General features: G+C 36.2%; 1 protein-coding gene across 1 annotated transcript in view; it reads right to left on the reverse strand.

Annotated features, from left to right (window-relative positions):
- The window catches only part of iqgap2 (IQ motif containing GTPase activating protein 2), a 69249-nt gene that overhangs the window by 27934 nt on the left and 28515 nt on the right, over positions 1–12800 (reverse strand). Inside the window, exons 6-14 of the mRNA XM_051109571.1 lie at positions 10040–10107; positions 7944–8057; positions 7638–7816; positions 6615–6702; positions 5377–5540; positions 5204–5291; positions 4786–4946; positions 4534–4700; positions 4319–4443 (exon numbers count right to left, since the gene is read on the reverse strand). Coding sequence (XP_050965528.1) covers positions 4319–4443; positions 4534–4700; positions 4786–4946; positions 5204–5291; positions 5377–5540; positions 6615–6702; positions 7638–7816; positions 7944–8057; positions 10040–10107 — 1154 coding nt within the window. The remainder of the gene's footprint in view (positions 1–4318; positions 4444–4533; positions 4701–4785; positions 4947–5203; positions 5292–5376; positions 5541–6614; positions 6703–7637; positions 7817–7943; positions 8058–10039; positions 10108–12800) is intronic.

The following is a 12800-nucleotide window of genomic DNA, read 5'->3' on the forward strand; positions in this document are numbered from 1 at the left end:
ATTATAGCACATATGCGCCCCTGGACCACAAAACCAGTCTTGAGTCGCTGGGGTATATTTGTAGCAATAACCAAAAATACACTGTATGGGTCAAAATTATAGATTTTTCTTTTATGCCAAAAATCATTAGGATATTAAGTAAAGATCATGTTCCAAGAAGATATTTAGTAAATTTCCTACTGTAAATATATCAAAACTTAATTTTTGATTAGTAATATGCATTGCAAAGAACTTGATTTGGACCATTTTAAAGGCAATTTTCTCAATATTTAAATTTTTTGGCATCCTCAGATTCCATATACTGAAATTGTTGTATCCTGGCCAAATATTGTTCTATCCTAACAAATATTCCATACATCAATGGAAAGCTTATTTATTCAGCTTTCAAATGACGTATAAAGCTCAGTTTCAAAAAATGTACCCTTATGACTGGTGTTCCAGGGTCACATATAAGAAAATAATAAAACAAATTTAAAAAGACTGCAAAAAGAAAAATGTGCATTTACATATAAGAATATACCTTAAAGGATTAGTTAACTTCCAGAAAAAAAGTGTCCTGTTAATTTACCCATGTCATCCAAGATGTTCATGTCTTTCTTTCTTCAGTCGAAAAGAAATTAAAGTTTTTGAGGAAAACATTCCAGGATTTTTTTTCCATATAGTGGACGTCAAAGGTGGCCAACGGGCTGAAGATCCAAAGTGCAGTTTCGAAGGGCTCTACACTATCCGAGCTGACGAATAAGGGTCTTGTCTAGAGAACTGATTGGTCATTTTGTAAAAAATAAAATATATATACAGTACCGTGCAAAAGTCTTAGGCCACTAGTATTTTCACCAGCTAAAAAATGGTTTAAAGTAAGTTGTTTCTATCTTTTGCTGTAGTGTGTCAGTAGGAAACATCAGTTTACATTTCTAAACATTTTGTTTGCCATTAATTGTAATAATCTAGTGAGATTTTTGTTTGCACAAGGAGTCTGACAACAGCCAGTGCTCCACACAGAAATCTGATCTCACCATCATCCAGTCTGTCTCTGGAATGACATGAAGAAACAGAAAAACTGAGAGAGACTAAATCCAGAAGAACTGTGGCAACATCTCCAGGATGTTTCAAGTAACCTACCTGCAAAGCTACCTGAAAAACTATGCACAAGTGCACATAGGGCAAAAGCTGCTTTAAACGCAAAGGATGGTCACATCAAATGCTGATTTATTTTAGTTAATAGAAGTTCATTGATAAAGAAATTTATGACATTGTTTTTGACAGCATCTTCATTTTATGTGCCTAACTGCCTAAAAATTTTAACAGTACTGTAGCTTTGCAGTTGTAGGTCTCTTGAAGCATCTTGGAGATGTTGCCACAGTTCTTCTGGATTAAGTCTGTCGCCGTTTTTTCTGTTTCTTAAAACAGACTGGATTGAATGATGGAGAGATCAGATCTCTGTTTACACAAGGAGTCTGACAACAGCCTGTGCTCCACACAAAAATCTCACTGGATTATTATAATTAATGACAAAATGAATGTTTAGAAATGTAAACCGTAGACGCCTTTTTAATATCCTTTACACTACTCCGCATAAAAAGACCCCTGAGTTAGTCATCTCTATGGATGCCGAAAAGGCATTTGATAGAGTTGAGTGGGGGTTCTTGTTTTATACTCTAAAAAAATTTGGAATAGGTGATAATTTTCTATCTTGGATTAGGCTTTTGTACACTTCTCCCCTTGCTTGTGTACGCACAAATAACCACTATTCAAAGTATTTTCCCCTTAGTAGAGGAACAAGGCAAGGTTGCCCGCTCTCCCCTTTGCTGTTTGCTCTGGCAATTGAGCCATTAGCTATCGCTCTCAGAGGTAGTCCGATGTTAGGTATCTCCAGGGGGGGAGTGGAGCACAAAGTGTCATTATATGCAGATGACCTTTTGTTGTTTGTTTCTGACCCTGCCAGCTCTATTTCTTCTGTGCTTACATTGCTGTCAGAGTTTGGTCAAATCTCAGGATATGAGTTAAATTTGACTAAAAGTGAAGTAATGCCTGTTAATAATGCTGCATCTGAATTCCCACTGTCTTCCTTACCATTCAAGGTCTCTTTACATAGCTTCAAATACTTAGGTGTACAGGTGACAAAGAGTTTTGCAGAGCTATTTAATCAGAATTTCTCTCCGTTGGTCAGCCGTCTCAATTCATATGGAATGGCAAGACTCCAAAGATTCGAAAAAGTATTCTGCAGAAGCCCAAGCGTTTGGGTGGGATGGCCCTTCCAAATTTTTTGTTTTATTATTGGGCTGCGAACACACGGTCCATGTTGTACTGGATTAACTCAATGAATCTGGACAATGCCCCAGCCTGGTTAAGCATTGAGAATACTTCCTGTAAATCCTCCACGCTGAAAGCTCTTTTATGTCCTCCCATCGCGCTTTCCCCATTGAAGTACACTGATAATATAATAGTAAAAAACAGTCTCAAAATTTGGATTCAGTTTTTACGTAATTTTGGTCTGCAAGTTACCTCTCTGTCTTCCCCAATATATTTTAATCCTTTGTTTCCTCCTTCTACTTTGGATGGCGCTTATGCCTTTTGGAGGAATCAAGGTGTCCATACTGTAGCTGATCTTTATATTAATGGTACATTTGCTTCATTTGATCAGCTAAATGTTTTATATAATATTCCAAGAAGCCACTTTTTTTAGATATTTACAAGTACGTGACTTTGTTCGTTAAAATTTTCCAAATTTTCCCAATGCCCCACCTCCCTCTGTAGTTGATTCTATCCTATGTCTTGATATCTGTGCTAAAGGTTCAATCTCTAAGTTAATCATCACCTTTGCCACTATACAGCCTCTCCCTGTCGACAGTTTGCGCTTAAGTTGGTCTTCAGACCTCAATATTGATATAGAGCAGGATACATGGGAGGCCGTTTTAGACAGGGTCCACTCCTCATCTATTTGTGCGCGTCATTGTCTTATTCAGTGTAAGGTGGTTCATAAAGTTCACTGGTCAAAATGCAAGCTTGCACGGATCAATCCATCCATTGACCCAGAATGTGACAGGTGTCACTTAGGTTTAGCCACACTAACCCATATGTTCTGGACCTGTCCAGCTCTCTCTTCATTTTGGGGGTCAGTATTTTGTTCTCTTTCAGCCATTACATCCGTAGATATAACACCATCACCTATTATTGGCCTCTTTGGTGTGGTACCTGTTCATTATGCCCTGCCCACTCATTTTTTAAACTTGGTGGCCTTCCTTACGTTGCTGGCCAGGCGTGTTATTTTATTAAATTGGGAGAGCCCTCAGCCACCCTCCCACACGCGGTGGATGAAGGACGTACTGTTTTTTATGAAACTAGAGAAGATTAGGCACTCTTTACAAGGGCCTAATAGAACATTTGCTAAAATTTGGAAGCCCTTTCTTACTTACGTTAAAACGCTTCAGCTGGACCTAGACTGATCACCCCTGCCAACCCTTCCATATAATGTTTACCGGTTAATCAGCCTGTAACCCTTTTCATCTGTATTTTGAGTATCAGGATGGTTGTACATATGTAGGTGTATGCAAATTGTTTATTTTTCTGTTTTTATTTATTTATATATTTATTTATTGATTGATTTGATTTATTGATTTGATATTGATTGTTTTGTTTTGTTGTGGTATTGTCACTTTTTTCATGTTTGTAAAACGTCTAAAATTCAAAATAAATCATAAAAAAAGAAGAAAAAAAAAAGAAATGTAAACTGATATTTCTTACTGACACACTACAGCAACAGACTGACTTTAACTGACTTTAAACCATTTTTTAGCTGATGAAAATACTAGTGGCCTAAGACTTTTGCACAGTACTAGCTCATGTACTAGCTCACGGCTTCACACATTATGTATCATGTTGGAAAGGTCACGAGTGGTTAGTTCTTCACCTTTGTACTCCGGTTCATCTCATTTTCTCTTCTAACTTCAAAATTGTCCGATATCATTGTTTTACCTTTTTTTTAAAGGGTGTTTCACTTTCTTTGCACATTCGCTTTGTAAACACTGGGTCGGTACTTTCACCTACATCACACGTGACCTTTCCAGTGAGCATTTGTCGTTGATGCATGTTATTTTTTTAGAAAATGACAAATCGCTTCACTAGATAAAATCCTTATTTCTCAGCTGGGATCATGTAGAGTCTTTTGAAGCTTAATTGAAACTGCAATTTGGACCTTCAATCCGTTAGCCACCATTGAAGTCCAATATATGGAGAAAAATCTTTTGTATCATAAGAGAGTGTTTTTAGTGACCACTAAACTTTGGAAGGGTATTTGACAACTGATTTCAAAAATACTTACTCTCATGTTCCTCGTGCACCTGGACATTGACTGTGTCGATGCATTTCTGAACATCATTCCAGGTGAGGAATTCTTTACCCTGGGCGAGGGACTCAGCTCTGAGACGGATCAGTGTGTCTGCGTATCTAACAAAGCAAAACAACCACATGATGAAGTAAAGTGTTTTTTAGTATGCCATATAGTGTGACACCATCTCTCTTTTTCAACCACTGTACCTCTGTAAATTGTCAGCATCCAGACCACTGAAGCCCAATGGAGAGTCACTGAGCTGCTCAATGACGGCCACAGAGTCTTTAGTGTCCAGCACCTCATTTAACACAGACACAGCAGACAGCATCTCCACAGCTACACACAGCTCCTCGTGAGTAAGACCGGCCTTGTTCTGAAAATCAAAAATTAAAAAAACTAGTTCTAAGTAACAAGACAAGAAAGAGCTACACATGGAGTAAGAGAGTAAGAGAGCTGACCTGACAGCCGAGCTGCAGGCTGAAGAGTTCGGCCTGGTACAGGCTGGCAGCAGTGTGGTAAACAATGGGTAACTGGGCCTCTGGGTTCAGAAGTGCTTCCACGGTCTCTTCTGGAACGCCTTTCCGAATAGCTGCATTGATTGCAACAACAGCCTCCTGCTCTGTGTCCAACAAAACCACAATAATCACTACTTTTAGATTAAAAAAACAGAACAAACATAGATTCTTACTGAAAATCAATAATCAGCAGCTTTTAGAGAGTTTTTTAATTGATCTGTATCAGTCCGTATGTCATTCCAAACCTGTAAGACCTTCGTTCATTAAGATATTTTTCATAAAATGGTCAGAAAGCTCTTTATTTCATCAAAAATATCTTGGGTATCAATTAGTCAAGGGTACACGTATGTGTGCAACATACTTCGTTTCTCTGCCTCTGCAATCTCGTTACAGGAAGTGATGACCTTCTGAAGTTCTTCCCTCTCCAGCTGAGCACTTGCACCAGCATCCTGCATATGAATGTCATAAACATGCTCATCAAACTCATTTGACTGAAAAGTAATTTCACCTGATACGGAAAGTAAGCTTTAGTACCTTAACTTTATGCTCCCTGTAGGATTTGAAGTGCTCCAGGTAAAAGCAGGAGTTGTCATCAAGGACTCCCACAAGGCCAAGTGCAGGCAACCGAAGGCTGGCCAGTAGCGCTTTTTCATCCTCGACATCAAGAGCCTGATTTAACTGTTGAATAGCTGCTGATGCTAGAGACAGAAAATCATTATTACGTAACATTTATATAACACCATTTTCATTTCAGAAAAAAATCAAGAATATTTACATAGTCGCCTATTATGCCATACAGTATGTATCCATTGCAGTGTATTCCATAAATAACTATCTATTAATTTTTTTTTTCATTAGTGTATTTCCCTGAAAGCATCCACATGCTTTCATATGCTCACCTGGATCTAAAATAAGGAAAAGCTAACAATAGTTCAGGTCTGATAATTTCTGGTAAATAAAATAAAATAAAATAAAATAAAATAAATAAAAAACAATTACATATATAGATCTATATATGTAATTTTTTTTTTTTAAAGCTTGACATTAAAATATTATCCAAAAATATAATCCAAAATATTGATAAATATTAATAAATATTAATTTAGTATGTAAATAATACTAAATTAAATCTGCTAATGACGATGCAAACATTTTATTGCAAATTATATTTTTAGCATAACAATTTGTGACCCTGCAACACAAAACCAGTCATTAGGGTCAGTTTTTTGAAACAGAGAATTATACATCATCTGAAAGCAGAATAATTAAGCTCCACTGATGTATGGTTTGTTAGGATAGGACACTATTTGGCTGAGATACAATTATTTGAAAATCTGGAATCTGAGGGTGCAAACAAACCAAAATATTGAGAAAATCAACTTTAAAGTTGTCCAAATGAAGTTCTTAGCAATGCATATTACTAATAAAAATGTTGATATATTTACAGTAGGAAATTTATACAATATCTTCATGGAATATGATCTTTACCTATCCTATCCTAATGATTTTTGGCATAAAAGAAAAATCAATAATTCTGAACCATACAATGTATTGTTGGCCTTTGCTACAAATATATCCGTGCTACTTAACACTGGTTTTGTGGTCCAGGGTTACATTTTGTTTTTTAAAACTTTATTCAAAATAAAGTTTTAAACTGCAACAAATAGTGTTGAATTTTAAATATTCCATCAAACTGTTCCTTTGATGTATATGTTTTCAAACTTAAAAGAAAAAAAAAGTCAAATATTTACTACTAGAAGTCCCACACTTACTGTTTACATGGTTTACGCTGCTCTGGATCTCCTGCTGTGTCAGTAATTCTTCATACACATCTCTCTCTTCAGTTGCAACAGACGAGCGCTGAACACACACAATATGTCACAATTTATTTATTAACAAGACTTACTAAAAAAAAAAAAAAAAAAAAAAAATATGATGTTTAGGTTTGGTGGTGCAGAGGACAAGGTAAGATCTGGGAAAGTAATAAGAATGATGTTGTTGTTGGTATCACCATTGTGCCTGTGAGTAAAGATCTTAACACCAGGCTAAAAATGAAATAAAAAAAAAAAAAAATCCCTGAGCAGTAATACACTATTTACACAACTGTGGATGTGTACACACAACAAAATGACTATTCAGTCGAGCCAACATCAGGGGATCAGGTGATACTGGAGTCAGCAGAGTGTGTGAGGAGTGTTAGAGGACATCAGCATTTAACTAGCCAGGCTGATTCTGTTATTTTTTAATCAAAATTCTGCTGATTTTGCAAGTAAAGGAATGCTTGAGTTGTTTGAAAAGAGGCTGCAAAAAGAAAACACGAGCAAACTTGCTTTGCATGCAACCTTTGCATATTTGCATACACAAAGGTTTTTAGCAAATTATGAATAGTGATCCTGTAAATTTGGTAAAGTAATTAGTTTAATCTTTAGGTCAAAAAGTTTCAGATATTCATGTGTCTGCAACTTTTTAAAGTCTGCCTATGTATGACTAAGGCTTTGCTCATATTTTGTTCATCATTTCAAAAACCCAATTTAAATCACATTTTAAATCACATACAAATATGGTTTACATTGGGTTTGTAAAACTTCACTTTACAGGCAGAAATATTATCATTTGTGCAGCATAATATCCATATGGCTGCTGAAAATTCAGCTTTGCCATCACAGGAATAAATTACATTTTAAAATACATTAAAACAGTCATTTTAAATTAAATTAATATTTCACAATATTGTTTGCAGCCTTGATGAGCATCAGAGGGTTTTTCTAAACTTTTTATATGAATATCTAGTTTACCCGTCCTGAAGCCTGATCCTCTTTCTTCCTCTTAGCTTTGCTCAGTGTGTCCTGGTAGGCCTGGGCCAGTGGTTTCTGTGTGTTTCTCAGTAAGGCATTGGGGTTCTGCAGAGCCACCATTGTGCCCTCTGCGTGACCTTTGTCAATGGCCTCATTAATGGCAAAGACAGCAGCGTGCACTACAGATACAGATCAGAAACAGACACAAACACATTTGAATCCTGAGAATAAGGACAATATTTACTTCATGTAAATAGATGTACTGACTCATACATATGAATATATGAAATAGGTGAAGTCACTCACATGCAGCTTCATCTACTGAAAGCTCATTGGCCAGGATGCCACCGATCTTGCTGAAGGCGGGCATCTGGATGCCATATTTATCCAGTTCTTTCCTCATATTGCTGATTTCTTCCTCTGTCGAAAGAAAATATAAAATGTCATCAACTAGGCTACATACAGTTGAGGTTAAAAGTTTACATCCCCCTTTTAGAATCTGTGTTAGGCCTAATTATTTTAGCAAAATAAGAATATGCATGTTATTGTTTATTTAGTACTGACCTGATAAGATATTTCACATAAAAGATGTTCACATATAGTTCACAAGAGAAAATAATAATTGAATTTATAAAAAACGACCCCATTCAAAAGTTTACATCCCCTTGACTCTTATTACTTTGTTACCTGAATGATTCAAAGATGTGTTGTTTTGTTTAGAGATAGTTGTTCATGAGTCCCTTGTTTGTCCTGAACAATTAAACTGCCTGTTGTTCCTCAAAAAAATCTTTCAGGTCCCACAAATTCTTTTGTTTTTCAGCATTTTTGTGTATTTGAACCCTTTCCAACAATGACTGTATGATTTTGAGATCCATCTTTTCACACTGAGGACAACTGAGGGACTCATATGCAACTATTACAGAAGGTTCAAACGCTCACTGATGCTCCAGAAGGAAAAACAATGCATTAAGGCCACGTGTCCACTAAAGCGTTTTTCCCTGCGGCTGGCATATTTTTTTCAGTTGTTCTCAATGGGAGCATCGTGTTTTTTAAAACGCCAGGAGTTTTCCGTAGAGCACCTGGCGTTTTCAGCTGGCTAAAAAATGCTTTAGTGGACACACAGCCTAAGTGTTGGGGGGTGAAAACTTTTTGAATTTGAAGATCAGGGTAAATTTAACTTATTTTGTCTTCTGGGAAACATGTAAGCATCTTCTGTAGCTTCTTAAGGATACTGAAGCAAAATAAGATAAATGTTCACATCTGCATTGTGTTCATAAGTTTACATAAGTTCATAAGTCCCTCAGTTGTCCTCCGTGTGAAAAGATGGATCTCAAAATCATACAGTCATTGTTGGAAAGGGTTCAAATACACAAAAAATGCTGAAAATCCAAAGAATTTGTGGGATCTGAAGGATTTTTTTGATGAACAGCAGAAGTTTAACTGTTCAGGACAAACAAGGGACTCATGAATAACTATCATACAACTATTATTTTCTCTTGTGGACTATATGTAAACATCTTTAATGTGAAATATCTTATTCAGGTCAGTACTAAATAAAAACTAACATGCAATTTGTATGATCCCACTTATTTTGGTGCAATAATTAACATTTTGCAGATTCTGCAAGGTGTATGTAAACTTTTGACCTCAACTGTATCTTACATATATTTTTTATTCTATTACTGACACACAATAAATTTGTGGTAACCTATAGCATTTTGTACAAGCGTAATCATCAAACAAATCAAGAGCCTAGTTACTTTAAATCATTTAACAATACACTTTCAAAGTGTGTCAACATCAAACCACTACAGAAATTATTTTCTGAAAATCAGCTATAATCGTGTTTTCACTTACACTGTTAATTCATTACATACCGTATCATTATGACTTGAACTCAATTTTCCTGATGAGATGTTTTATTAACAGCAACACGATGAATAAACTGAAGAGCTACACTCTGAACACTAAAGCAGTAATTACCTGTCATTACAATCCCATCATTAATCAAACACAAACAACCAGGTTTCTCCAGAGTGTTCACTATCATTAAAGCCTGAGGCACTGAGCACTGCTCCTCCTGTGATCTGAGCTAACAGAGATGAATCTAAACTTCAGCTATGGATATAATTGTGTGTCTGTGCTTGAGTTCTGTGATTGTAAGTAAGCACGACTATACACTTCTCAAATCTCAAAAGGAAGATTACAGATACCACATATTTACTGAAGTAATAGTTTAAGGATTAGCCTTTGAAAAAACAATTTGTTAACTGAGAATATAATTACTATTGAAAGTAAGAAAAAAAATATGAGATGGTTATAGTCAGACTTAGTACTTCGGGACCTAAGGTAATTTTTTTGACAAAAAATGGCATTCATTTTTGTGAACGACTGTGGCATACCTGTAAAGTCTACTTTTCCCAAAAGGTCCTGGATTTGAGGGGCAATTCCCAATTTGTACAGGTACAAGCTACACAAAGAAGAACAAATAAATACATAAATAAATGCACTATATCAAAGCGAAAGAATAAGAGAAAGAAGAACAAATGTCACAAGTAAATCTAAAATGTGGCATTCTCATTATAAGGCTGGTGTTTAAAACTGAAAATCGTTTTTTGAAAAGGTATATTACAAAGCAGCTTCTGTCCTTATATGCTGCCATCTAGGTTTTGATAAATAAATAGTTTTTAAAATGTCAAAACAGCCTCAATTTCTATCCTTTGTTTGTGATTTCAAATGTCAGTTAAACTGTACAATGGATCTTTTGATGCAAATTCTCCTGTCACATGATAAAAGCAGCCAAATTATACAGACAAGCCACATGTTCCCAGTTTGATATCGTGTAGTGCCCTAAGGCCAAAACCATCTGGGAAGCACTGTTTTAAAAACTTCACCAGCCTTGTTTGCAATACAGAGCATTGCTCTAATGTTCTCCCACTAGATGTCAGTATGCATTTGAGTCAAGCCCTTTACTAATTCTGGAACAGGAAAATACCCTGCAGTCAGTGTGCAACACGTGCTGGAAACTGCATTAAACTTTTATCTGTCCACTGATCGAGGACAAATGGAGGAGTAATGAATTATTGAAGGGTTTAGAGTGGTGTGCGCCTGAGCGTTTATTCATGAGAGATAAACTTAACATGCCTTCCTTACCTTTGACCCCCACATCAATAGCCAGAGATACAAACACAGACTGGTGTGAATTTATCCTCTATTCTACAGAAGGGCCAAAGGTTAAGTGGCTTAACGGGTGTAAGACATGTAGGTCACTTTACCTCATAAATCACACACTTGATTATATTGTTTAGAGCAAAACTGATAACAGAACTGTGCAGACACATGCAAACATTTCTTTGGTTATAAAAATGTAAATGCATAACAAAATATATAAGCATTATTGTGTCATATATATTATATTTGGCAGTTTTAACCTAAAATACTGGTAATCTTGGAAATAAAAAATATGAATATACATATATCCACTATCTAATTCACTCAGTAGATGCTGATGGTGATTTAATGTGTGAGCCCTATAGGATTTTCCCTGGGCACAGTCTCAGTGTTGTCTAGTCTTACTGAGTGGGTTAACTGCAGGGTCAGGAAGGAAGAGCGTGTGCAAGGCAGAGGGAGGAAGCCAGGCAACCCACACACAAGACGAGAGAGAGAGAGAGAGAGAGAGAGAGAGAGAGAGAGAGAAAGAGAGAGCAGGAAAACACTACAAATCATTTACCGTAAAAGAAGTCTTCCTGTGGTCATTCATTAGACACATTCCCCTGTGCACACTGACTGCTAATGTCTAAATGTTACTATTTGCATACATTAAGATACTAATGACTTACCTGGCATTTTACTTAAAAATGATTCATGAACAGTTTTCTACACTCAGTCATTCAATGTTACAACTGAATGCTAAATGACGTTTTCTGAGAAAAGTGATGCTGCATGTGCAAAACTCACTGTCACACACTTTCAGGTTCTTATGGGCGGTTGTTAGGGTGTTGCTATCTGGTTACTAAAGTGTTGTGACTCGTGGTTTGTCAGAAGAGGTCACCCATTCTCTGTGATATTATTAAGCTAAAAATAGCTTGGGTTCTTTCTTAAAGGAGAAGCTCACTTCCAGAACAAAAATGTACAGATGATTTATTCACCCTCTTGTCATTCAAGATGTTCATGTCTTTCTCTCTTCTGTCGTAAAGAAATTATGTTTCTTGAGGAAAACATTTCAGAATTTTTCTCCATATAGTGGACTTCTATGGTGCCCCCCGAGTTTGAACTTCCAAAATGTAGTTTAAATGCAGCTTCAAAGGGCTCTAAATGATCCCACCCGTGGAAGAAGGGTATTATCTAGTGAAACGATCTGTCATTTTTAAAATATGTATAATTTATATACCTTTTAATCTCACATGCTCGTCTTGTCTAGCTCTGCGTGAACTCTGTTTATGTCGGTTCAAGACAGTTAGGGTAGGTCGAAAAACTCCCATCTCATGTTCTTCTCCAACTTCAAAATCATCCAACATCGCTGTTTCACCTTTTTTTGTAAAGGGCGTTTGATCCTCTTTACATGTCAACTTTGTAACACTGGGTTTGTTCTTCTACAGGAATGTAGGACGATTTTAAAGTTGGAGGAGAAAATGAGATGGGACTTGTTCGACATAACCTAACTGTATTGACCCGGATTACACAGAGTACACATGCGCAAGCATCTGAGGTTAAAATGTATATAAATTGTACATTTTTTGGAAAATAACAGATTGTTTCGCTAGATAAGACCCTTCTTCCTCGGCTGGGATCGTGTAGAGACATTTTAAGCTACATTTAAACTACATTTTGGAAGTTCAAACTTGGGGGCACCACTTAAGTCCACTATATGGAGAAAAACCCTGAAATGTTTTCCTTAAGAAACATCATTTGTTTACGACTGAAGAAAGGAAGACATGAACATCTTGGATGACAAGAGGGTGAGTAAATTATCTGTACATTTCCTTTCAATGCACACTACTGTTAAAAAAGTTTGGGGTCGGTAAGATTTTTTTATTTTTTGAAAGCAATGGCCTATGCCGAGTAAGGTTGCATTTGTTTGATAAACATTCATTAGAAAGAACAGCATTCATTTGAAATACAAATCTTTTTTAACATTAGAAATGTCTTTGCTGTCAGTTCTGA

The sequence above is a fragment of the Labeo rohita genome, chromosome 5, assembly GCF_022985175.1.
Source record: "Labeo rohita strain BAU-BD-2019 chromosome 5, IGBB_LRoh.1.0, whole genome shotgun sequence".
Taxonomy (NCBI): Eukaryota; Metazoa; Chordata; class Actinopteri; order Cypriniformes; family Cyprinidae; genus Labeo; species Labeo rohita.